General features: G+C 51.2%; 2 protein-coding genes across 6 annotated transcripts in view; one reads left to right on the top strand and one right to left on the bottom strand.

Moving 5' to 3' along the window:
• Window positions 1-14,851, top strand: part of APBB1 (amyloid beta precursor protein binding family B member 1) — a 31,753-nt gene extending 16,902 nt beyond the window's left edge. For 3 of the 4 annotated variants that reach the window (XM_007527759.3, XM_016190258.2, XM_060176949.1), the window contains 12 exons: window positions 2,007-2,185; window positions 2,308-2,364; window positions 2,446-2,531; window positions 2,649-2,712; window positions 3,132-3,281; window positions 3,611-3,738; window positions 4,162-4,276; window positions 4,425-4,509; window positions 5,464-5,547; window positions 13,744-13,859; window positions 14,028-14,204; window positions 14,295-14,851. In XM_007527759.3, coding sequence (XP_007527821.2) covers window positions 2,007-2,185; window positions 2,308-2,364; window positions 2,446-2,531; window positions 2,649-2,712; window positions 3,132-3,281; window positions 3,611-3,738; window positions 4,162-4,276; window positions 4,425-4,509; window positions 5,464-5,547; window positions 13,744-13,859; window positions 14,028-14,204; window positions 14,295-14,462 — 1,409 coding nt within the window. In that variant the 3' untranslated portion in view covers window positions 14,463-14,851. Of the gene's footprint in view, window positions 1-965; window positions 1,155-2,006; window positions 2,186-2,307; window positions 2,365-2,445; window positions 2,532-2,648; window positions 2,713-3,131; window positions 3,282-3,610; window positions 3,739-4,161; window positions 4,277-4,424; window positions 4,510-5,463; window positions 5,548-13,743; window positions 13,860-14,027; window positions 14,205-14,294 lie in introns of those variants that run through there. The other variant, XM_007527765.2, reaches the window with a different exon arrangement.
• A 132-nt stretch (window positions 14,852-14,983) lies between these two features.
• SMPD1 (sphingomyelin phosphodiesterase 1) lies at window positions 14,984-19,813 on the bottom strand. 2 transcript variants are annotated; one of them, XM_007527766.3, is made up of 6 exons: window positions 19,340-19,812; window positions 17,573-18,345; window positions 16,474-16,645; window positions 16,147-16,223; window positions 15,832-15,977; window positions 14,984-15,723 (listed from the first exon to the last, which is right to left on the bottom strand). In XM_007527766.3, exons 1-6 carry the CDS (start codon window positions 19,634-19,636, stop codon window positions 15,314-15,316), a joined length of 1,875 nt encoding a protein of 624 aa, XP_007527828.1. In that variant the 5' UTR covers window positions 19,637-19,812; the 3' UTR covers window positions 14,984-15,313. The 2 variants fall into 2 exon arrangements, with proteins under 2 accessions (XP_007527828.1, XP_060032933.1); XM_060176950.1 differs by having other exon boundaries at window positions 15,605-15,743; window positions 19,340-19,813.
• Window positions 19,814-25,794: the final 5,981 nt, after the last annotated feature.

The raw sequence follows: 25,794 nt of genomic DNA, 5'->3' as shown, positions 1-25,794 counted from the left end.
GCATGGCTGTGCTGGTGCTGGTGTTCCTGGAAGGGCTGGAAGGAATGATCTGAAGGCAAGGGAGAGCAGCTATTCCAATGCTCAGGGTCTAGGGTCCAAGAGGAGGGGAGGGTGTGTGCCTGTTGTGGGGGAGTGGGGGTAAGGCAGTGGCGGTGGTTATCTCAAAGTCTAGATGGGAAGTAAGAGCCTCTCCTCTGTGGGGTCGACCTCCCTTGGAGGCCAAGCTTTCCTTGGCTTCCACCTGGTAACTCCCATGTCAGGTGTGCAGCTGCTGTGGTTGGTGCCACGCCCATTCCCAGCTGGCTGTGCTCAGCCCATCGCTCAGCAGTCTGGGTCTGGGGACTGAATGCCTGTCCCTCTGTGCTTCCTCTTGGACCAGTCAGGATTCCTGGTTGCCTGGGTAACGGCAAGCACGTCAGCAGTCTGGGCACTCCCAGCCAGTCCTGGTGCTGTGGTTGCCGAGGAGACGCTGCAGCCTAGCAGGGCCCTGGCAGGTGAGGGGGGGTGGTGCTGGGAAGCCCCAAGCCCAGCCTCAAGCTTGCTGGGGCCCCGGCCCTCAAGGCCCACTCTAGGGTTCAGACAGCTGGGCAGTTTCTGGGCTGGCAGGGACATGGGGAGGGGACCCTTGGGAGCTTTGAAGCCACACCCTATTTGTGCTGAGAGCTTTAGGTTTGCTGGGGGGGGGCACCTGGAGGTGGCAGCTATGCCCAATGGGCTGAGCCTCCTGGTGTCCCTAGCACCGTGTGTTTGAGGCTAGCACAGAGGTGGCCACTGCAGAGTGTGATGAAGGTCCAGGGCTGGGAGAAGGGAGCCAGGAGTAGAAAGAAGAACTGTTTGCAGAAAGGGATGGGGTCTCCTGAGTGCCCCCTCCTGCCCCAAAGACATTCCTTCCTGTGGTGGTCCCAGCCCCTCCCTGGTGAGCTCCAGGCGGCGGGGGGGGGGGGGGGGGGGAAATCTTGCCTGGCAGGCGCTCTGCCCTGGTGAGAAGGGGGAGGGATGAGCTTTTCTCTGCAGCCCAGCACCAGGCTGTGAGCCCAGCTGGCTGGACTGGAGGGGCTGCCAGGAGGGAGGGTGGCGGCAGGAGGGGCTGGGAGTGAGCGCCATGTTCTCCCAGGACTTTTTCCTGGCCATCATCCTCCAGGACAACAGCCCAGGTGAGGGGCTGCATGGCGGGGGTGGGGTAGGGTGGTGGTGATGGGCATAATGCGGGTGGGGCTGGCAGTGGTGCAGAGGCAGAGGAAGCTTGAGCTGGGCTCCAGAGCTGGAGCGGCACCTGCCGAGGGAGAGGGGTGCATGGCACAGGTGCACAGTGTGGGTGCTCACTGCACGTCTGCCTGCACCTGTGTGGCAAGGGCAGGGGCTGAGCATCTGAGGTGCCTGCACACATGTGGCAGTGCTGACCTATGTCGTGTCTGACTCACTGTGTGTATTGGGGGTCATCGCAGGTGTGGTATCAGCACACGCAGGGGTGTGTGTGTGTGTGTGTGTGTGTGTGTGTGTGTACAATGTCTGCATTAGTACACGGCCAGAGTTGTGGTGTGCTTGCCTCGAACTTCCTGTGCCCCTGTGTGTTGTCCACTGTCTGTGATGGTATGTCCTGCGTGCACACCCTGGAGGTTGTGGTGGCCACCCAGGTGTAGAGGAGAACATGCATGTGCTGTGTGTCTGTGTGCATACGTGTGCGCAGGAGCTGGTGCATGTATGCACCTGAGATAGTATGGTAGGTTAGTATGGTAGGTCAGATGGGGCCACCTGTCCCCCCTCCTTCTGCCTGTCTCCTCCTTCCACATAGCCACAGTGGCTGAGAGCAACACCCAGGAGGGGGCCTGAGCCATGGCTCCTGCTGGTGGCCCCCCCCATGCTGTGACTTTCTCCAGACTGCAGGCTCTGGGAGGAAGCCCTTCTCCCCACAATAGGGGAGAACTGGGGGAGCACTGGGTGGAGAAGCTGCTGTCTCCTTATTGTCTGGGCAGAGCCTCACCAAGCCCTTCCCCTAACCCCCACAGATTCCTTCTGGAACCCCAACGCCTTCGAGACGGATTCCGATCTGCCAGCTGGATGGATGAGGGTCCAGGACACCTCAGGGACCTACTACTGGCACATCCCAACAGGGACCACCCAGTGGGAGCCCCCAGGCCAGGCATCCTCCTCACAGGGGAGCAGTCCCCGGGAGGATTCCTCCCAGGTGAGGCTCACTGACCAGATGTTTTGGGCCCCAGAAGATGGAGGGATGGAGCCCCTTGAGCAAGATGAAGTCCCCCCCCCCACACACACACACACTCTCATTGCTTCCATCCCTTTTCCTAGCTCACCTGGACTGGCTTCACCCACGGAGAAGGCTTTGAGGATGGAGAATTCTGGAAGGTGAGTGAGGGCACCTGCTTCACAGCAGGGGAACCAGAGGGGACAGCATTTCGGTCCTCATTTCTCTCTCCCTTCCACAAGGATGAGCCCAATGAGGAGGCTCCAATGGATTTGGGGATAAAGGACCCTGAAGAGGGGACCTTGCCCTTCCCAGCTCAGAGCCTTAGGTGAGTGGCACAACGTCATGAAGTGGGGTAACTGTGTGATGGATCTATCTGGAAAGGGCCTTGGGGGAGAATTCCCCAGATGGAGGCCCTGTACCATGTGTTACCATCTGCCTCTAGCCCAGAGCCATTGCCCCAAGAAGAGGAGAAGCTGCCTGCCCGGAATACCAATCCAGGAACCAAGGTTTGCTCAAGACCAAGAGCCACTCCCTAGACTGGGGCCCTGCTGCAATACTGGAGACCCCCTCCTTGTCCCAGGCAATCTCCAGCCTCAGTACATCTGCCCAGTCCTGAGTGAGGGGCCTTCTTAGGCTGGCACAGATCCTTATGGCCTAGTGGAGGTGTGTGTGTGTGTGTGTGTGTGGGGGTGTCCTTCCAGGCCTGGCTCTTATGCCTCCTAGAACAGGGGTCTGACTGAGGTCTCCTCTGACACCAGCACCTTCACATTAACTGTATCCTGTTGGAGGAGCTTTCCTGCCTTAGAAGCGGACACCTTCATACACAGCACATTCTGAGTCGGGGGAATGCTCTGGCTTCATCACTGGGGGATCCTCCAGTTCTATCACACGCACTCCCCCTCCTCCCCCTTTCTGTGTCTGGCAGTGTTTCGCTGTGCGCTCACTGGGCTGGGTGGAGATGACAGAGGAGGAACTGGCCCCTGGACGCAGCAGTGTGGCTGTCAACAACTGCATCCGTCAACTCTCCTACCACAAGAACAACCTGCACGACCCCATGGCTGGGGGCTGGGGAGAGGTGAGAGCCAGACCTCTGGGTGGTATGCAGGGTAGACTCCGGGGTGGGGGCGGGGGGGGGGATGTGTGGCAGGGAGCTGAGCTGCCCAGGCAAAGGGTGTGAACCTCTCCCAGAGACAGCCTAGAGGGGTGGGTGTGGGATCCCAGAAGGTTCTCTGACAGCAGTAGGGATGCTAGTAGGGACTCATGGAAGAGAAGACGTGACGTGACTACTAGAGTGATTCTGAAGGCTGGGTTGTCCCACGCCAGAGTAAAGCCCCTGGACTGTGGCTGAGATCTGCCACCTTCCAGCTGGGCGGTCACTGAATGCCTGCTTCCCCGGGCCTGCAGGGCAAGGATCTGCTGCTCCAGCTGGAAGACGAGACGCTAAAGCTGGTGGAGCCACAGACTCAGGCCCTGCTGCATGCCCAGCCCATTGTCAGCATTCGAGTGTGGGGCGTCGGGCGGGACAGTGGAAGGTGGGAGCCCGGCCTGGGACCCTGGGGTGAAGGTGGGGGCTCACCCTGCAGTCCTCGTGGGTCTTCCTTCCTGACTCTGTTTTTTGCCTCTCCTGTGCTGCTGGACCCAGAGAGAGGTATTATGCCTGTTGGCCTCGACCATTCCTTCTCCCACACCTGGGCCAGATATGCCTTGCAGTCTCCAAGTTTCCCAGTGCTGCCCTCCCACCCGACCCCCCCCTGCCGCTGTGCTTACCCATTCTCCCCGAACTCCCTGCATGCTTGCCTGTCTGCCCTCTGGTCAGAGGCAGCACCCACAAGCCCCCATCCCAAGGGCAGGAGCCCTGGAGGCACTTTGAGGGCCAGGGAGGGTGTGGGTGTGGTGAGGACAAGGCTCCCCACTGGGTGTCTCTGGGAAACACTGAGGTGCTCCTCCCCCAACAGGGACTTTGCCTACGTAGCTCGTGATAAGCTGACCCAGATGCTCAAGTGCCACGTGTTTCGCTGTGAGGCACCCGCCAAGAACATCGCCACCAGCCTGCATGAGATCTGCTCTAAGGCACAGCCCCCACTGCTGCTGGGACTAGCTGCCCCCTTTGCCTTACAAGGGTGTGGGTGGGGCCGCTGTGTGGGGGTAGGGGCCTCCAGGGTAGTGATGCCTTAACGTACCCTCCCGTGCTCCGCCCCTCCTCTCCTCTTTTCCTCAGATCATGGCTGAACGGCGCAATGCCCGCTGCTTGGTTAATGGGCTCTCCCTGGACCACTCTAAACTTGTGGATGTCCCTTTTCAAGGTCAGCATCACCACCCTGCCAGGCCCAGTTTAGCTTTGTTGGCAGAGGTGGGGTGGCCCGAGAGGATGCATTGGACAGATTTGGTAGAAAAAAAAAAAAGACACAGGAGGTCTAAGGTCTTGGGTCACAGGGGCTGGACGGTGGTGTACCTGGTTGAGCTCACAGGTGCCAGGGTTCAGGCCCCCACTCTCCACCTGCAGTTGAGGAAGCTTCACTAGCAGTGAGGTGGGGCTGCAGGTATTGCTCTTTCTCTTTCCTTCTCTATCTCCCTCTTCTCTCCCATTTCTGTATTATCAAATAAAAAAGAGGAAAAGGAAGAAGGGGGTCGGGCGGTAGCGCAGCGGGTTAAGCACACGTGGTGCAAAGCGCAAGGACCGGTTTAAGGCTCCCGGTTCAAGCCCCCGGCTCCTCACCTGCAGGAGAGCCACTTCACAAGTGGTGAAGCAGGATTGCAGGTGTCTGTCTTTCTCTCCCCCTCTCTGTCTTCCCTTCCTCTCTCAGTTTCTCTCTGTCTTATCCAACAATGACAGCAATGACAATCACAACAACAACAATAAAACAACAAGGGCAACAAAAGGAAAAAAAAAAACAGCCATCAGGAGCAGTGGATTCATGGTGCAGGCACCGAGCCCCAACAATAACCCTGGAGGCAAAATAAAATGAAATAAAATAAAATAAAATAAAGGAAGAAGGAAAAGAAAGAAACAAAGAAACAAAGAAAGGAAGAGGCACATCTGGGAGCAGAGGCTTTGTTGTGCTGGCACCGAGTCCCAACAACAGTCCTTGTGGCAATTGGCAGATAAATTCTTTGGATTGCAGGCTTCAGTTAGAGGGAGGTGGTGGTGGTGGTGGTGGTGGCTACGGAGGGAAGGCCTTAACTGGGTGGATGCCCTGGGGCTAAGGACTTGGTAGCAAGATCTTCTGCCACACTGATCCTCGTCCTCTTTCCTACAGTGGAATTCCCAGCACCCAAGAACGAGTTGGTGCAAAAGTTCCAAGTCTATTACCTGGGGAACGTGCCTGTTGCTAAACCTGTTGGTATGTGCATCCTTCGCCACTCGGGGACCACTGCCTTGATCCCAAAGCTCTGGCCCCAGGGTCTCTCTCGCCAGACTTTCCTTGTGCTTGTCTCTACCCTGCCTCTTAATGAATCTCTCCTCCTGGGCTTCGGTCCTGCTGTTCTGTGTCAGCCTGGAGCAGCAGCTGACGTATCTTCTAAGGTTGAGCCAGAAGGGCAGGAAAACCACTCTCAGATCTATGGAAAAGCTTTGGCTGCAATAGGGGCAGGCCACAGATGACTAGAAATTCCAGGCAGCAGCCTGGAACTGGACTTTGGCCATTAGAGTACCAACTACAGGTGCCTAGAGGGGAGCAGGGATGCGATTGTCACATACTTTATTGTGGGTAAAGTCCTTTCCTTATGTGTGTTGTCATTTGATTCTGACAATCATATGAGGTTGGGATGATGCTTATGCCCATTTAGATTTTTTTTTCTTTATTTTTTCTTTACCTGAGCACTGTTCAGTTCTGGTTTATGGTGGTGCAGGGGAGTGAACCTGGGACATTGGAGCCTCAGGCATGAGAGTCTCTTTGCATAACCATTATGCTATCTACCCCTGCCCCTTATGCCCATTTTGTAGACAGGAAAACGGAGGGTAGAGATGATTAGGCTCACTCTGATCATCTGATAACATTTGATAACATATCTGATAACATTTCTGTTATTTACTTGTACATTTGTGTAGAAAATACCTGTGAAGTCTACCAGGTGCCAGACCCTGGGAGAACAGTAACCATAGTCCTGCCTTAGTGGAAGTGACAGTAGAAAAAAACCAAAACAATAACAAAAACAGGAATGAATCACACAGTAGTACAGTATAATTTCAAATTGTCACTCATTGAAAGAAAGTAGCAGGTGTGATGTAACTATGTAACAGGGACTTTATCTACTCCAGGGAGTTAGAAATGACTCTCTTGAGAAAAGTGGCAGTAGCATTGAGATTAAAAAAAGAAGGGGGGGAGGGAGAGAGAGAGCCTGACACTCTCAGAGTGAGGTAGAGAAAGGCCAATCCTTTCAGACTTAACAGTGACAAGACCCAGCACAGGTTGGGCTTGGTAGCTCACAGACAGTGGGAGAAGGCCAGTGGTATACTGTGCGGTTGGGATCTGGACAAGGGTCAGATGTGTGGCTCCTCAGTGGACACCTTAACAATTTTCTTTTTACCCCAGTTGCAGCAGTGAGCTACTGAAGACCTTTTAAGGGCTTGGCACAATCATATTCAAATGTCACCAGGCTCACTGTAACTCTGGGAAACAGTGTTCAGTGGCTGGAGGAGGGTGTGAGGAATGCATTGTGGTTGATAGTACCTTAGAGCTGAAGAGGGATGTGTAGAGTCACAAGGTGTTCAGACAATTAAAAAAAATCAACCCTGGTGACTGAGTGGATGTGGGGTGAGGAACATAGGCATTGAGAGGGACTCCTTTTTCAACCAACTGGATGGTGTGGTGCCATTCTCTCTCTCTCAGAGCACTGCTCAGCTCTAGTTATCGTGGTTCGGGAGATTGAACCTGGGACTTCAGAAGCCTCAGGCATGAGAGAGTCTTTGCAGAACCATTAGGCTATCTAACCCCCCACCCCTCCATGTGGTGTCAATCTCTAAAGGCAGCAAACATTCACAGAGGACAGTTTGGGTGTGGAGATTATGAGTTCAGTTTGCTTTTATTTTTTTAATATCTTTATTTATTTATTGGATAGAGACAGACAGAAACTGAGAAGGAAGGGGGTGTTACAGAGGGAGAGAGACCCCTGCAGCACCGCTTCACCACTTGCAAAGCTTTCCCCCTGCAGGTAGGGACCGGGGGCTTGAACCCAGGTCCTTGTGCATTGTAACATAGGCATTCAACCAGGTGCGCCGCCACCCAACCCCTGTTTTTATTTTATTTTTTTTAATTTTATTATCTTCATATTATCTATCATTTTTATTATCTTTACTTATTAGGTAGAGACAGCTAGAAATTGGGAGGGAAGGGGGAAACAGAGAGGGAGAGAGACAGAGAGACACCGAATTACTATTACCTGCAGGTGGTAAACTCCAGGGGGGCCAGGTGGTAGCACATCGGGTTTGGGCCAGGGGCTCAAACTTGGTTCCTTGTACATTGTAGCATGTGCATTCAGTTTGTCCTATAAGTTCATTTACTATTTTCTTGTTTTTATTTCAATGAGAGAGACAGAGTGAAAGATACATGTAGAGAAATAGAAAGAGAGAGAGGAAGAGAAAGATACACACAGAGAGATAGAAAGAGGCCAGAGCTCTGGCATAAACTAGTGCAGGTAGTTGAATCTGGGACTGTGGAGCCCGAGGCATGAATTTTTTTTTTTACAGAACAATTATGTTATCTCCCTTGCTTTGAGTTCCGTTTTGATTTCTTTAATGTTTATTTTCCCTTTTGTTACCCTTGTTTTTCATTGTTGTAGTTACTATTGTTGTCATCGTTATTAGATAGGACAGAGATAAATGGAGAGAGGAAGGGAAGACAGAGAAGGGGAGAGAAAGATAGATATCTACAGACCTGCTTCACCAGCTGTGAAGTGACTCCCCTGCAGGTGGGGAACTGGGGGCTTGAACCGGGATCCTTACGCTGGTCTTTGCGCTTTGTACCACATGCACTTAACCCACTGCGCTGCCGCCCGACTCCAACTTTGAGTTCAATTTTGACCACATCATATTTGAGGTGCTTTGGGGAAGATGAGTGGCAAACACAATTTGGCAGTTGGAGTCTTCAAAGAAGAGGTCTAGGCTGCAGAGACATATTTGAGCATAATTAGATTTATAGAGGTAAAGCCACACATGTAAAGAAAATGGAACTCTGGGGGCCAGGTGGTAGCACATTGGGTTAAGTGCACATGGCGCAAAGCCCAAGGATCCCAGTTTGAGCCTCTGGCTCCCCACCTGCAGAGAGGTCGTTTCACAGGCGGTGAAGCAGGTCTGCAGGTGTCTGTCTTTTTCTCCCTCTCTGTCTTTTTTTCTTCCCTTTCAATTTCTCTCTGTCCTATCCAACAATAACAACAGCAGTAACAACAACAACAAGGGCAACAAAAATGGAAAAAAACAGCCTCTAGGATCAATGGATTCAGTAGTGCAGGCACCAAGGCCCAGTGATAACCCTGGAGGCAAAAAAAAGAAAAGAAAATGGAACCCCCAAAGTGGGTGCCCAGCAGCAAGAAGTGAAATGAGGTCCTCCAATATCTAGTGGACTGTGGAAGAGGATTAAACTGTCAAGGACAGTGAGAATAAAAGGAGAGAGGTCAAGGGAGAGAGAAAAAAAAGGAAGTGGGGGGAGATTACTTCAAGAAATGTTCAAGTGGGGTAGTCCAGGAGATGGCGCAGCAGATAAAGTGTTGGACTCTCAAGCATGACGTCCCAGGTTCAATCCCCAGCAGCACATGTGCCAGAGTGATGTCTGGTTCTTTCTCTTTCTCTCTCTCCTCCTATCCCACTCATTAATAAGGAAATAAAATATTTTAAAAAGTGGGCTTAAGAAAATGTTCAAGTGGGACGTAAAAAGGCATCTAGGAAGAATGGAGTAATGTTTGGAGAATGACTAGACAAATCAAGACTTGCCTGTGATGACATCGCTGGCAGATGGACTCAAACTCTGCTCGCCCTCCTCAAACTGTTGCTGACTTCCACAACCAGAGTGCTGTGTTCAGGGAGGGAACTCTTCTTGGAAAAGGTCAGGATGGAGCTGGGATGGAAGGGAGGATCAGTGTTAGGGAGAGGAGTGCTCTAGAGGTGGAGCTGGAGGTAAGGAGTGCAGGTTCAGTGAGCAGAGAAGAAGTTGTCTTGAACCCTGGACTTTTACTTTTGCTCCTCTGTCCCTCTCACCCCTGATTTCTTTCTTTTTTTAAATTTATTTTATTTTTATTTTTTTCCCTCCAGGGTTACTGCTGGGCTCTGTGCCTGCACCATGAATCCACCGCTCCTGGAGGCCATTTTTCCCCCCCCTTTTGTTGCCCTTGTTGTAGCCTCGTTGTGGTCATTATTATTGCCATTGTTGATGTTGTTCGTTGTTGGATAGGACAGAGAGAAATGGAGAAAGGAGGGGAAGACAGAGAGGGGGAGAGAAAGACACCTACAGACCTGCCTGTGAAGCGACTCCCTTGCAGGTGGGGACCCGGGGGCTCCAACCGGGATCCTTACGCCGGTCCTTGTGCTTTGCGCTACATGCGCTTAACCCATTGCGCCACTGCCCGACCCCCTTTTTAAAAATTTTTTGAAGAATTTGATTTATGGGGCAGAGGATAGATAGCATAATGGTTATACAAACAGACTCTCATGTCTGAGGCTCCAACATCCCAGGTTCAGTCCCCTGCACCACCATAAGCCAGAACTGAAAAGTGTTCTGGTTAAAAAAATATATATATATTTATTTTTTAACCTTTTTAATTTGTTAGTGATTTAATAATTACCAACATGATTATGGGATAAGAGGGGTACAATTCCACACAATTCCCACCACCAGAGTTTCATATGCCATCCCCTCCATTGGAAGCTTCCCTGTTCCTTCTTTCTTTCTCTCTTTTTTCTTTTTTTAAAATTTTTTATATTTATTTATTTTCCCTTTTGTTGCCCTTGTTTTTCATTGTTGTTGTAGTTATTATTGTTGTTGTTGTTGATGTCATTGTTAGATAGGACAGAGAGAAATGGAGAGAGGAGGGGAAGACAGAGGGGGTAGAGAAAGATAGACACCTGCAGACCTGCTTCACAGCCTGTGAAGCGACTCCCCTACAGGTGGGGAGCCGGGGGCTCAAACCGGGATCCTTATTCCGGTCCTTGTGCTTTGTGCCTCATGCGCTTAACCTGCTGCGCTACCACCCAACTACCTCTTTTTTCTTTTTTTAACCGGAGCACTTCTCAGCTCTGGCTTATGGTGGTATGGGGGATTGAACCTGGGACTTCAGAGCCTCAGGCATGAGAGTTTCTTTTGCATAACCATTATGCTATCTACCCTCTACTTGGAAGCTTCCCTGTTATTTATCTCTCTGGAAGTATGGACCAAAATTCCTTATGGGGTGCAGAAGGTGGGAGGTATGGCTTCTGTAACTGCTTCTCTGCTTGACATGGGCATTGACAGGTCAATCCATTCCACCAGCCTGTTTCTATCATTTCCTGGTTTGTTTATGTATTAATGAGAAAGATAGGAGGAGAGAGAGAGAGAAAGGGAGAGAGAGGGAGAGAGAGAGGGGAAGAGAGAAAGAACCAGACATCACTCTGGTACATGTGCACTGGGAATTGAACTCAGGATCTCATGCTTGAGAGTCCAGTGCTTTCTCCATTGCACCATCTCCCAGACCACTCACCCCTAATTTCTTAGCCCTTGTTGCCTCTTCTATTCCCTGCCCCTACCCCACACCTAATCCTTTCCGTCTGTCCCCTTATTCTCACCACATTCAGTCCTCTCTCTGCTCACCTTCATTGCCTTTCAGTCCTTTGCTACCCAGCCCACTTGCTCCAGGGACGTGGGGTTTAAACCACGATTTTCACACCTGTAGTCTCCAAGCCCATCCATCCCCCACTTGCTGGCAAGTTTAGCACTCTAGCCACTGTGTCACCCACCGGGTCAGCCCCTTGCTTTCGTAGACTTTCCTTTTCATCACCAGGAGTTTAACATTAGCTCCTGGTACTGCAGCTTTGGTGCTCATTCATTTCCATTGAGTTTCCAATGACCATTGAGTTCCTAGCACTATGCGAGGCTCTTAATGACCAAAACAGATTTGTCTGCAAGCAGCTGACGTTCTAGCCAGGACAAGCAAGCTAAACCTAATGGTTATGCTGTGTGTTGGAAAATAACTCTCTCTCTCTCTCTCTGTGTGTGTGTGTGTGTGTGTGTGTGTGTGTGTGTGTGTGTGTAGCATAGCAAGATAAAGAAGGTTGGGAGTCTAGGATTCTGGGAGTCTGGATAAAAGTTGCAGTGCTACGTTGTTACCCCCAAAGTGACAAACTTTCCAGGCCAGTGGTTCTGCTGCTTTGCCACCTCTGCTTATCTTGCCTACACAGAGGTTAGGCTCCTGCCATAGCCCCGTTTGCAGACCCTGATGTTACCACACTGATCTAAATGTCATAAACATCACAGCTCTCAGCAGTCCCACCTGGCTCACTCACTCTTGCCTGCACAGGGCCCTTCTGGGAACTCCTGAGTCAGTACTTGCTTCTATTATTTGGGTGATCTATGCATTTGGTGTTTCAAGGGTATCTTGCTCGCGTGTATGGAATTACTTTAGTAAATAAATTCTGTGTGTTTGGAAGGGACATCGAGGTGAATTCAGTTTCTTCTCTTTCCTTGAGATGGCTGCAATCCAGCACAGAATAAGGTCTTCCAGCAATTACAAGATGTTGTGCTCTAAATTGTCCCAGGAATGTCCTCTCTTTGCCCTGCAGCAGGGGAGGCCTCTCAGGCTTGAAGGAACCCTGCAGGATGATAATAGACAGTGTTCAGACAGCCTATGGGGGGAGGGTACACCAGACAGGCAGTTCCCTCAGTTAGCCTGTGTCCCTAGAGGGCATTACTTTGCATTCTCTTACTTTGTATTCCCCATCTGCCTAGTGGTGTGTTTGCCAAGATTAGATATTAATAAATGTTACAAGTCATCTGAAGCTCAGGAAGCAGTAAAATATGAGCTCTGACAGCACAGATGAGGCCAGTTTTAGAGGACTTACATGCTCGGGAAAGGAGTTTGGCTTTCGTCCAGCCGGAGGTAAGATAAGCAAGGCCAAGATGTGGGGAGACTTTTGAAGAAGACGTGTCCTCTGCTTTGTCCTCTGCCCACAAAGGGTCCATGTGGCCTGCTCCTTGTGTGAGCTCAGAGGTTACAGAGGGGACAAAAGCCTGGGGATGAGGGCACTGCTGCAGGGCCTTTTCATGTCAGCATTATTTACTTTAACTTCCTCACTGCAAAGTTGAAGGCACAGTGGAGTCCATAGTTCACAGTTGGCGCAATTACTGAAACCCCCCCCCTCAAAAAAAAAAAAAAAAAAAAAACAATTGCCTCTAGTTCTCCACTGAGCACAGGTGAAAAAATGGGATCCCAGGGTGGAAATGTGTCATATCTGTTTGGGATTAGGAGGTCAATACATTATAAGGAAAAGTCAGTGATCTAAAAGCCAAGGACCTCAGGTGCCTTGGCCTTTGAGCACCTGGTAGTAATTATTGACTGCAATTAAGATTATGATAGCCCTCTGGTTCTGAAAAAATAACAATAGAGAGAGATGTCAGGGAAAAGGGCTGGCTAAGAACTCAAGCTCTGGAACCTGATCCCTGCTCCTCTTAGGGCCTCTGGTTTATTTGATGCAAACTTCAGCTTCCTTATCTATAAAAGCCATGCTGACAGAATCTATTGTGAGACAGTTGTGGGGTGTAAATGAGATAGTTACCTTTAGTGACTCAGTACAGTGTGACTTAAGAGTAAATCTATCTATCTATCTCTCAAATCTATCTTAGAGGCAAAAATAGGGCTTATCTTTTTTTTTTTTTTTCTTCCCCTTCTTCTTTATTGCCACCAGGTTATTGCTGGGGCTCGGTGCCAGCACTATAAATTCTTGGCTCCTGGCATACACACACACACACACACACAAATTTTTACTAGATAGTTCAGAGAGAAATTGAGAGAGAATGGGGAGATAGGGAGAGAGAAAGATAGTCACCTGCAGGCTTGCTTCACCATTTGTGAAGCAGAACCCCTGCAGGTGGGGGCTGAGGGGCTCAAACCTGGGTCTTTCTTTGTGCATGGTAATATGTGCTCTTAACTGGATGCACCACTGCCCCGGCCCCTGGGGTTATCTTAAATGGAACTGCAGGCTGTCTGTTAGGACAGAAGTAGCCTGTGTGGGCAATTTGGGAGTTGTCCTTTTTGTGACGCATCAAAAAGTCTAAATGTGGACTAACACTGAGGATAATAGATGGGGTGTCAGAGCTTGGGGGAGGTGGCAGCCCACTTGTTAAGTGTGGAAGAGGCAGATTCAGTGAAGAAAATCAAACCTGGGATTCAAGATCAGAAATAACAGAAGATTGCCACGTCACTGAAATCAAAGCGGATGGAGTACACATGCAGCACTGTCCAGAGCTGCAGGCTGGTGAAGTCAGGGTGCAACAGAGGCCCTGGGTTTGATGAGGGAGAATTGGGGTATCCTCTCCCCACCCCCCTAGTGGTGCCATATCTGTGCCCATGTCTTCCAGGGGTGGATGTGATCAATGGGGCCCTGGAGTCAGTCCTGTCCTCCAGTAGCCGTGAGCAGTGGACCCCCAGTCATGTCAGCGTGGCCCCTGCTACCCTCACCATCTTGCACCAGCAGGTAAAGACCTGGCATGCAAGAAGGCAGGGCTGTGCCTTTCCATGGAGGGGAGATGGGTGGGGATGGTGGAAGAGCAGGGCAGTAAGGTGGACATGCCCAGTGGGACCCAGACGGTCCGGCTGCTTCCCTTCTAACTGGTTTCCCTGAACCCCTCCACTGTCCCACCAGACAGAGGCAGTGCTGGGCGAGTGTCGGGTGCGCTTCCTCTCCTTCCTGGCTGTGGGCAGAGACGTCCACACGTTTGCGTTTATCATGGCTGCCGGCCCAGCCTCCTTTTGCTGCCACATGTTCTGGTGCGAGCCCAATGCGGCCAGCCTCTCAGAGGCTGTGCAGGCTGCATGCATGGTAAGTGGGTGGGGTGGTGGGGTGTTGATGCCCGCCCACAGGGGACAGGCTGAAGAGTGACTACCTGCCTGCCTGCCTGCCTCTCTGCAGCTCCGTTACCAGAAGTGTCTGGATGCACGCTCCCAGGCCTCCACTTCCTGCCTCCCAGCACCCCCTGCAGAGTCCGTTGCCAGACGTGTAGGGTGGACCGTCCGTAGGGGTGTTCAGTCGCTGTGGGGCTCCCTGAAGCCCAAACGACTTGGGGCCCATACCCCCTGAAGCACTTGGTCTGCCCTCTACCTGCTTGCGTTGGGCCCCAGGCATCTCAAGGGTATGGGGTGGGGTGGAGCTCTAGAAGGTATTTTTAGGCCTCCATCCCAGGGACTTGGGGTTCCCTGCCTTGGGGCCAGGGAGGGAGAGATCTGGTCCCTGCAAGGATGTGACAATACTGGGTTGGTGACAAGAGTCACAGGAAGCAAGGCCAGCTCCAGGCTCTCCATCCCTGTTCCAGGTGAAACAGGAGGAACTGTTCAGGCCAGGCCCCACCTCTGGAAGGTCCAGCAGGGGCAGGAGGAGGGGACTGGTCCAGAAACGGGCCTCCTCCCCCCTTGCTCCATGGGCTCTTCTGCTGTACTGATATCACTAATAAAGTCTGTCTGCCCTGCTGAGCTGTGTCCTCTGCTGTGTCTACACCACACCCTCTCACCCATGTCACCCTGAAAACAGTTATGATCTTGGCCCCAAGGCCCCCTTGCCTGGTCAGTCCCCACAGAAGAAATCTGGACAGTCACAAAGAGATCTGAAGTCATAGTCTCTTATCTTTATTTTAACAGCCTGGTGACAGGCAGCAGCAGTGCAGAGTTCCTGGATGGCCAGCACAGGTCTGGGGTGACAGCTGTCTGGTCTGCTCAGTAGAGCGCCAACTTAGATCCCTGATCCAAGGCCACACAAGGACAGCAGGCACAGGCAGAGCAGTCAACCCTCTCTCATACCTTGCTAAAGCAGCTCCGAGGACGAAGATCCTATTTCCTGGTGTGCTTGGGCTCTGCAAAAGGCTGTTCCACTTCCATCCCCATCACAGCGGCCCTCTGGGACTTTTTTTTCCCCCCCAACACTGAGCCCTGGATATGCTAGCAGAAAGGTGGCCGAGGTTGCAGGCTCTGGGCATCGAAGAGGCTTGCATCTGGCACCAGGTGGCGACATAGAGCAGGACTGTCAGAGCGGGCAGAGAGCTGGGCACATAGGGTGGTGAGACGGCAGGGTGTGCCACAGGGCTCCGAGGGTGGGTGTCCTTTATGGTAGAGAAACCAGAACGTCTGGAATAGCTGAGTGTCACCCCGCATGCGGTAAACCAGGTCGTGCCAGGCGGCAGGCAGAACATTGGGCAGCCCATAGGTTTCTCGAGCTGTGTAAAGGTGCTGCCAGTGTGCTGTGGCTCCTGGCTTGTTGGCCTCCGTCAGGTTCAGGATGTAGGTCTCGTGATCCAGCACCACATGAGAGCTCCCAGAGTAATTGCCATCTATCTGGTAGACCCGATAACCTACAAGAAGGGAGCCCTGACTGGTGAGGGGAGGAGGGCAGGCTCTTAGAGGCCTGGGCTCTGACGCACTCCTTTCTCTGTCCCACCACCATCCCTCGCCTCACTCACCAGGATTGAGACCAATGTAGGTGGTGGCACTGGGCGCCAGGAAGGCTACAGACACTGGCCGGCTCAGAGTCTCCTCGTCATAGAAGATCTCAAACTCGTCCACGTGGGTGTGGCCAAAGAACTGAGCAGCCAAGGTGTTCTCATACCTGGTCAGAAGGTGCTGATTATAACCAGGAGGGTAGGTGGGGAGCTCTGGGGAGGCAGGATGCTTTCTCCATCCTGTTAAAGCAAGTAGCCTCCCTACCTCCATGGCAGACGCACAAAGGAGTTTCCTCCTCTCCACCCCCACTCCCTCCCCCATCACCTCCATCCTACCTGGCAACAATCTGGTAATAATTCCAGCTCCAGCTCCTAAGGCAGTGCCCTGGGGGAATGTGTCCGATTATATGTACCTTCAGGGTAAGTTAAGGCAAGTTAGTCAAAGCAAGAAAGGGCCAGGTAGGCCTGTTCAAGGGGAGTGGGTACTTCATCTCTTATACACAGGCAGTGAATGAGAGGGCTTAGAAATATGACTGAGTCCCTCCCACTCACCCCCCAGGAGACACTGGTTCAATTGATGCCAGAAAAAGTCCTGCCTTTCTGCTCATTGGAGTCTGCTCCCCCAAGCCCCATCAGCACCTCCCTACCACCACGCTCCCTCACTTTGTCTCCTCTGTCCTCAGCAGCCTGGAGCTCTCCCACCAGCCACTGGAGCTGCCCAGCAGGATCTGTGGAGTTGATTAAGAGCCAGAAGTTCTCACGGGAACAAAAATTCATATTGAGAGAGATGAGGCGGAGGCCAGGGCGTGGGGAGAGGGCATAGAACCCCCCAATTCTGCAAGAGAGTGAACATGGGAGTTTAGTACTTGCTCAGAATCCTGGTCCCACACTCCAGTCCTGTGTTAGGCAGCTGAGTGGGTGGGGGGCAGAGGTACACAGAACAGCAGTCCCAGCCCACAGCAGTTCGCCTTCTAGCTGAAGACCAGAGTTTGACTGTGGGACCCATGTGACCGGAGGGAATGGTTCAGAGAGCTCAAGGCACCAAGAATTCACTGGGCTAAATGGGAAGCCAGGCCATTCAGATGACCAAGGTCTGCTGACGTAGGAGACACTGTGGTATTAAAGAGGAGGAGCAGACAACTTAGAGACTAGTATGGAGGCCGGCCGGGTGGTGGCACACCTGGTTAAATAGTTATCACCAACTACAACAATAAAAAAAAAAGGGCAACAAAAGGGGAAAAAATTGAAAAAAAAATAGTTATCACCAAGCAAAAGGACCCAAGTTCAAGTCCTCAGTCCCCGCCTACAGGGGGGGAAAGCTTCACAAGTGGTGAGGTAGGGCTGCAGGTGTCTCTCTGTATTTTGTTCCCTCTCTGCCTCCCCCTCCTCTCAATTTCTCTGTGTTCTATCAGTTAAAATAGATAAAGTTAAAAGAAAAAGAGGGGGGGTAGATAACTTAATGGTTATGCAAACAGACTCTCAAGTCTGAGGCTTCAAAGTCCCAGGTTCAATCCCCTGTACCACTATAAACCAGAGCTGAGCAGTGCTCTAGTAAAAAAAGAAAGAAAGAAAGACTGACTAGTATGAAAGTCTCTGCTGTGCCTGGAGATAAGGGTGGGAATGGAAGGTGGGGTCAGATTAGGGAGATTCCAGGGAGGCAGTTGGGGTTTGGGCTAGAGCAGTCACAGATAACATCTAGGTTCCCTGCTCCTTTCACCACACCCTCCTCTTCCCTTCCTGGATCTCCATGGACCTCCAGTACCTGAGGGTGTGAAGAGCCTCAGCAGGCAGCCAGGGCTCCCAGGCCTGAGCCATAGCCTCATAGAGCCATCGGGAAGAGTGGTTGCCCTCTATGAAGGGGGGAGGGAAGCCGTTGACAGGCGTGCTTTCATGGTTGCCCACAGCAGGGTACACAGGCACCGGCCCCAAGAACTTCTTCACAAGGGCAGTGACAGTGGTCAGGGCCCGCAGCTGGTCCTGCCGAGACTGGTGCCAGATATTGTGGGCAGGGATGTCTCCTGTCCAGTACACCATGTCAAAAGGGCCAGCTGGGCCCAGCCCACTCAACATGCTCTCCAGAGTCCTCAGGGGCAGGTCACACTTGCTGTACTCGCCCCAGTATCCGGCACCTGGGCGGGAGGCAGGCGGTGGGCCTGAGTCCCGGCGGCAACACAGAGGGTCCTCACAGTTGGGGTCCGTGCCCTCCAGGTAGTCATGATCCCAGTGCAGGTCGGTGAGGAAGAGGACCCGGCTGACCGGGGCCCCAGGAGCTGGGGGCTTGGGTGGTTGAGGGGTGGGCTTTGGCACATCCGGCAAGGAGATGTTCCATGATGAAAAGATGTCCCATTTCCCACAGGTGGAGCCCAGGATTAGGCCACAAGCCTCTGAGGGGCTGAGCACTGAGCGTGTCCACACCTCCACCATATCGTCCTCAAACAGCTGGATGGTGGACTGGCACACGGCAGGTGGTGCTATCTTCAGCCTCATGCACATCTTGGTGGCCACGGAGCCCACCCATGCCACGCCAGACTCCCTCTGGGGAAAGGGGAGGGAAGAAGTGGCATATGAGGTCAGAGGCCAACACCAGATAGAATCTGAATACAAGAATCCCTGCAGGAGCTGGGTGGACCCAGTGTCACCATGGCGGAGAGGCCCCAGTGTACTTCTGTCTTCCTGTGACTCAGGCAGCACCAGCACTTCCTCTTCACAGCTGACCTTGGCCCACTGGCTGCTTCAGGTACTGAGTGCAGAGTGACAGATTGCCCAAGGTTTGGGGACACACACACAGGGACAGGATCCCCCAAGCCTCATCTATTCAGCAGCCGCTATCTGAATTCCATGAAGCAATGCAGCCCTATCAAGCCTCACACCTCCTGGATCTTCCTCCCTTTCTTCCTTTCAAGCCTCACACCACCTGGGTCTTTCTTTCTTTGCCTCCAGGGTTATCACAGGTTTGCCACTTGTGAAGTGTCCCCACTGTAGGTGGGGAGCCAGGAGCTCAAACCCAGATCCTTTCATTTAGTATCCTTGTATTTAGTACTATGTGCGCTTAACCGGGTGCACCCGACCCCCCACTGTTTCTTAATTCAAGTTCCTTGTGGGTGACTAGTATTGAGACATAGTGCTTGGGAAAGGAGGAGCCAAGTGCAAGACACAGGAGAGTCTGAGTCAGGTACAGGCTGGGTGGAAGCCCCAGCCCTCCGGAGGCGTGCGACAGACTTCACCTCTCTGGGACTGTGTGCACCTATCAAAACCAGATGTGAACCACCTCAGTGCAGATTTGACTAAGTGGCAAAAGGCGGTTAGCATAGTACTCCAGGGTGTAATTTGCACTGCCCTCATCATACAAGGTCAAAACAGGCACACAGTCACAGGATCTCTAAAGCAAAGCAAGTCAGCACAGGCTGAGGAGGGCAATCTCTCCATCGAGGAAGCCTCTGGGACCCTCAGGGCGCTGATCCTCCACCCCCACCACCCCAGCTCGGTGCTCCCAGTGACCTGCCCCACCGCCGCCCCCCTTAGCGCTCACCTTCAGCCCGAAGTCGATGGCTGTGAACAGACCTTTGCAAGCCGGGCAGCTGAGGTTCCACCACCCAAAGGCGGCACGGAGCTGGGGTACTAAGCGGCCGAGCACGTCAGGGCCTTGGATGGGAAGAGGGTGGGCCCCAGCCCTGGAGTCAGACAGGGCCAATGCCAGGGCCAGGGCCAGGGCCACCCACAGGAGCCCCAGGCTGGGGGACCCCGAGGACTTGCTCGGTGCCTGCTCCCGGCCAGTGGAGCTGGGGTGGCCGCGGCTGTGGCAGGGAGAGCCTCCGAGGCGGGGCATTGCCTGAATTCCTAAACCGGGCAGCTTCGTCCTCCCGACTCGCTGTCGCCTTCAGACGGGGCTGGCCCGCCTGGGGCAGCAGACGGCGCCAGTGACAGCAGCCCCAGGCTCACGACAGCCGGCCCAGCAGCTCCGCCCCTTCCTCTTCCTTGGTTCTGCAGCTGCTGTTTGCGGTCCACGCTGCAGAGGCGAGGGGGGGCGATAGGCGGGCCCCCTTCCCGCCCAGATCCCGCCCCCATCTCCGCCCCTATCCCGCCTCCATCCCGCCCCCGCCCTGACCAAGGGCTGAGGTGGGGGTGGCGGAAAAAACATCCCAGTGATCCCAGCTGCAGGAACCTCCTCTGGCTTTGGAGCGCCTCTAGTGTGACTGGTGAAAACCCATCCCAAGCACCGCCTCCCTCCAGACCTGCGCTCAAAGCCCCCACTAGCTCCCAGCCCAGCCCTGGGTAAGCGAGGCCCAGCTGGGCTGCACCTGCTCGCCTCCCTCCTCCTTGAGCGCTTCTGCAGAGCGACTGGCCACACTCAGTCACTGTTACGTGCACCCTTGGGTCTCCCTGAGAACCTTTTAGTCATATTTGATTCAGAGTTCTCCGGATGGAAGGGACCCTGTTTCATGAAGGTAAACCCACACCTTCATTTTCTGGTGAGGAAATTGAGGTTCAGGGGGTGGTGAAATGGCTAAGAGGTCAAGAGCAGACAGGCAGGCAGGCAGGCAGGCAACGACTCTAGAATTGCAGATGGCTTCACCTCCTTGTAGCTGGTCATGTGGCCTACGAGATGACACTGAAACCTAGGAATGTCGCTGCACGGTTTCAAGCTCTTTATAATTACTAATTCTAAGAACTCGCATGCTGCTTCCTCCCGCCATTCTCCAGATGGGGAAACAAGTATAGAGATCGTAAGTGGCAGAACAATATGAAACCTGAGCTGTCTGACTGTTTCTCCCACATCCACAGAGCTAACCAAGTCCCTTCAATTCTTCCTTTTGAGACTTTCTACCAAGTGACTCTTTTTCCTCACTTCTTTGGTCATCATCTCAGAAATGTTTGCCTTATATTTTCCCGCTTTTGTTACTTTATTAGTATATTTTATTTATTTTTATATTTATTTATTTATTTTTGCATAGAAACAGCCAGAAATGGAGAAGGAAGGGGGAGATAGAGAGACAGAGAGACACCTGCAGCCATGCTTCACCATTTGTGAAACTTCCCTCCTGCAGATGGGGCCCCAAGACTTGAACCCAGGTCCTTGCTCACTGTAACATGTGCACTCAACCAGGTGCTCCACCACCAGGCCCCAGTATATTTTATTTATACTTATAGAATGGAGAAAGAAATCAAGAGGGAAGGGAGAGATTGAGAGAGAGAGAGAGAGAAAGAAGGAGACACACGGCAGCATTGCTTCACAGCTCAGGAAGCTTCCTTCTTGCAGGTGCAGACCAGGGGCTTGAACCCTAGGTCCTTGTGCATTGTAACATGTCCACTCAACCAGGTGTGCCAACACCCGCCCCCCACTCTGTTTTTGTTTTTATTAGTGATTTAACAGTGTTTGACAACATTATAAGATCTCAGGGTTGTAATTTAACACCCACAGATAGTCTGTGTAAGTTGCCACACCCTCCATCAAAGTTCTATACAGCTCTTTGTCCCTTCCCCTGTCTTGACTTATAATAAAAGATTAGTGAGGGGGGCTGGGTGGTGACACACCTGGTTGAGCGCACACATTACAGTCTGCAAGTACCCGGGTTCAAGCCCCTGGTCCCCATCTGCAGGGGGGAAAAGCTTCACAAGTCGTGAAGCAGGACTGCAGGTGTCTGTTTCTCTCCCTCTCAATTTCTCTGTCTCTACCCAATAAAATAAATAAATAAATAAATAAATATTAAAAAGAAAGAAATTTGTGAAGGTATAAATATCCCTATATGATCCCAGGTTTGCTCTTTGTCTCCAGTTCCTGAGACAGAGCTCCTAATGGTGACCTTCTTGAGTGATAGGAATAATTTTGTTCTTCTTTTTTTTCTTTGTTTTTAAATTTTTTCCCTTTTGTTGCCCTTGTTCTTTATCGTTGTCATTGTTGTTGGATAGGTCAGAGAGAAATCTAGAGAGGAGGGGAAGACAGAGGGGGAGAGAAAGACAGACAGACCAGCTTTACCGCCTGTGAAGCGACTCTCCTGCAGGTAGGGAGCCAGGGGCTTGAACCGGGATCCTTAAGCCGGTCCTTATGCTTTGTGTGCTTAACCCATTGCACCACTGCCTGGCTCCCATGATCTTGTTCTTTATTCAAGTCCCTTAGATAGCCTTAGGTTGGGGCTGGCCACTAGGGGGAAAAAAATGATTAGAGGATGAAGATGTTCAGCTTTTCACCACCTCCACTCCCCACTTCCAGGGAGGGGAGGAGGACTGGAGATGAACCTGTCTGAAATCTCACAGAGAGATTTCAAACTGCTGAACAGGGGCCAGGGCGGGTGGCACACCTGCAGAGAAAACGGAAGCTGTGACGCTGGCCTCCCCCAACATTCCTTTCCCTAGTCATCTCTTCCGGTTTTTCTTTCCTGAGTTGTATCCTTTATAACAGAACAGTAAATATGAATTAAGAGGTTTTCTGCTATCTATGAATTTCTCTAGTGAATAGTCAAACCCAAGGAGCTAATCATGGGTCCCCCTAGCACAGGTAGCCTCTGACTGTGACTGTGACTGGCATCTGAAGTGGGGACCATCTTGGGGGCCTGGTCCCTTTATTAGGGTTTCTGGTGCTAACTACAAGTAGTGTCAGGATTTAATGGTTATACGACTAGTTGGTGTTAGAGACTGGGGCATTGGTGTCAGAGAAAGCATGCCGGAGTCAGCATTAGAAGTTGGATTTACTAGATTGGCCCTGAGTCATGAAAACATGTGGTTTGGAGAGAGAAAAGATGAAAGGGTAGGGGACAGGGAACCTTTAATTCAGGGTTGTTCATGGCGTGGAGTACTAGTTGTGTTGTCATCAATTACTAAAGGTAAAATCGACGGGTAGAATTCAGAGATGGGTCCAACTACAGTTAGTTCACTGGATGCTTAAGGAAGTGGAAAATAATAACAAAACAGCAAAAGATGGGTAAACTTTGGGTTTTATTGTTGCCAATAACAGTTAACATGAAAGTAAGAGGTTGTCAGGTTGAACTTTGATGGTAGATGAAACTCAGACTCAGGAGCCACAGAACCACCTCTCTGAGGGAAAATAGTGCATGGAGAACATGACTGTGGCCACTGAGAAGACAGTCTATGTGAGGGACAGGATAGAAACAAGAAACTACTGATACCAGGGGGTATAATGCAAAGGGGTTTTTAAAAAATATTTTTTTATATTTATTTATTTTCCCTTTTGTTGCCTTTGTTGTTTTTCATTATTGCTGTAGTTACTATTGTTATTGATGTTGTTGTTAGATAGGACAGAGAGAAATGGAGAGAGGAGGGAAAGACAGAGAGGGGCAGAGAAAGATAGACACCTGCAGACCTGCTTCACCGCTTGTGAAGTGACTCTTCTGCAGGTGGGGAGCCAGGGGCTCAAACCAGGATCCTTACACTGGTCCTTGTGCTTTGTGCGAAGGAGTTGTTTTATTTTGTACATCAGCATCACTACCAACTTCCGAAAGCATCCTTTCTGAGGTGGGTTGTACAACTGATGGATTTAGGGGCACTCACTTTCTCCCCCCCTCCAAAATGCTTTGTTAGGGAGATGATTTGCAGGACCTTTGCCACACCCCTTCTCATTTTTAAGTGCCTATGGGGTGGAAGGGCATGTTTGCATTCTTATAGGACTAAGGGGTGATCCCAGAAGATTATTTCTGAGGAAATGACCAGCCAGCTAATTTGGGTAAAAGCCACTCTGTTTACCACGAGGTAAAAGGGACTGTATTGTTACTGTCACAGGGAATGTCCCAGATGAGCCAGCAGATCTGCTTCCCATGCAAGTCACGTGGGACTAGTTTTCTGCTGGCCTGGATTTTCACCCTCTGACTGACTCTGCCTGTTACCCAGGTCATGTAAATACTGTGGCTAAGTGGGTCCTCTTTGGAATGGACAATGGCAGCAATACATCCCCATGTCACTTTACTGCCGCAACATTGAGCAACAGTCCAAGAAGCCTCACTCAATTTGTTGTCCCACTGTCTCCTAGAGGGTCTTATAGATGCTAATAAAATTTTTAACAAGAGAATGAAATGACGTTGAAGAAAGTCTATAGATTCCTTCATGTGGCTATTAAGAATGAAACAGAATGTTAAGACAGGGCCTGGGAGGTGGCTCAATGGTAGAAAAAACAAAAGCCAGATTTTTGGATTCATCTCTGGCACCACACAAGAAAGACAAAAGCAAATAGAGCATCACAAATCTCGGAGCAGTGCTCTGGTCTTTCTCACACGATAAACAAACAAACAAAAAGGCAGAGCTTTGCATCCAAACAAAGGGACCTCTGGTTGGTACCCCCCCCCCACACACACACATACATATTAAAGGAAGTTGAATAAGTTTACTCTGTTTGCTCCACTTTGGAGGAATGTTTAAATCTGGAAGGCAAAGGTTACAATGAGAAATACGATCTGAAATCTTCTGGCAACAGGCAGATTAATCATGATAATGACAGGCAGAAGAGCGTTTGGCTCAGCCCCTCCCCAGGCACCCAGAGTATCCTGTGTGTACAGAAGAGGGGTAATGTGGACAAGCAGTAGAGACCAAGGCCTCCTTACATGGGAACCTCATGCACTTTCCACTATGGTCCCAAACATGGGGAGCTGCCATTGATGGAGAGAGTGTAGTGAAGTGAGGGGAGCTGGAGCTCGAGTGAAGGTCTGAATGAGAACTGGAATATTTAGACAAGCTTTTTTTTTTTTAAATCAGAATTAAAAATATTTTTTGTGTTTATTTATTGAATAGATACAGCCAGATGTTGAGAGGGAATGGGGTTATAAAGAGGGAGAGAATCAGAGAGACACCTACAAACCTGTTTCACCACTCGTGAAGCTCTCCCCCTACAGGTAGGGACCGGGGGCTTGAACTCAGGTCCTTGCCCATTGTAACATGTGTGCTCAACCAGATGTGCTACCACCCGGCCCTGACAAGCTTATTTTAAAAAATATTTATTTATTTATTTTCCCTTCTGTTGTTTTTCATTGTTGTTGTTATTGATGTCATTGTTGTTAGATAGGATAGAGAGAAATGGAGAGAGTAAGGGAAGACTGAGAGGGGGAGAGAAAGAGTGACACCTGCAGACCTGCTTCACTGCCTCTGAAGCGACTCCGCCACAGGTGGGGAGCCGGGGCTTGAACCAGGATCCCTATGCCGCTCCTTGAGCTTTGTGCCATGTGTGCTTTAACCGCTGTGCTACCGCCGGACTCCGGACAAGCTTCTTCTTCTTCTTTTTTTTTTTTAAAGGCACTAGTTCTCCTTGAATGTGTTATGGGAATTGTCTCTGAGAAACACCTCTGCTACCTGCCCAAACCTGTTCATGAAGCCCTAAGCAAGGTCAAAGACACAATTTGGATAAAATCTACTCTGTTTAAATGGTTACCATTCTTACCTGAGTGAATGTATCATCAGAACGGACACTGTTTCTCACTAGAGGACTGGGTCTATAAAACACAAAATGTGGGGCTGGGTGGTGGCGCACTTGGTTGAGTGCACGTGTTACAGTGCTCAAGGACCCAGGTTTGAGTCCCTGGCCCCCACCTGCAGGGGGAAAGCTTTGCGAGTGGTGAAGCGGTGCTGCAGGTGTCTCTCTTTCTCTCTCCCTCGCTATCTCCCCTACCTTCTCAATTTCTGGCTGTCTCTATCCAATAAAGATAATTAAAAAAAAAAAAAAACACAAAACATGTATGTCCGCCCTTCCAGCAATATTAACAGGACACAATAAATGGGAACAAATAAGATTGCCCAAGTCTACAGAGTGCAGAGGAGAAGCTGTATGCTGCCATCCTCTGCAGAGTGTAGACTAAGGAAAGCCTGTGAGTACCTCTCAGCACTGTCCACGTGTTTGGAAGACAAATAAACAGACAAACAAAAACTCTTCAAACCTGAACTGCCCACACGAGAGAAATGCTCTTAAAATGTATGTGGGGAGGAGGCGAGAGGGGAGAGGAAATCAGAGAGGGCAGTGTCTAACAGAGGTGCGTAATGCAATGGGGGTGG

Source organism: Erinaceus europaeus, chromosome 17, assembly GCF_950295315.1.
Source record: "Erinaceus europaeus chromosome 17, mEriEur2.1, whole genome shotgun sequence".
NCBI classification, from domain to species: domain Eukaryota; kingdom Metazoa; phylum Chordata; class Mammalia; order Eulipotyphla; family Erinaceidae; genus Erinaceus; species Erinaceus europaeus.
The sequence above is the reverse complement of the archived record's forward strand: the minus strand, read 5'-3'. Positions and strand labels throughout refer to the sequence as shown.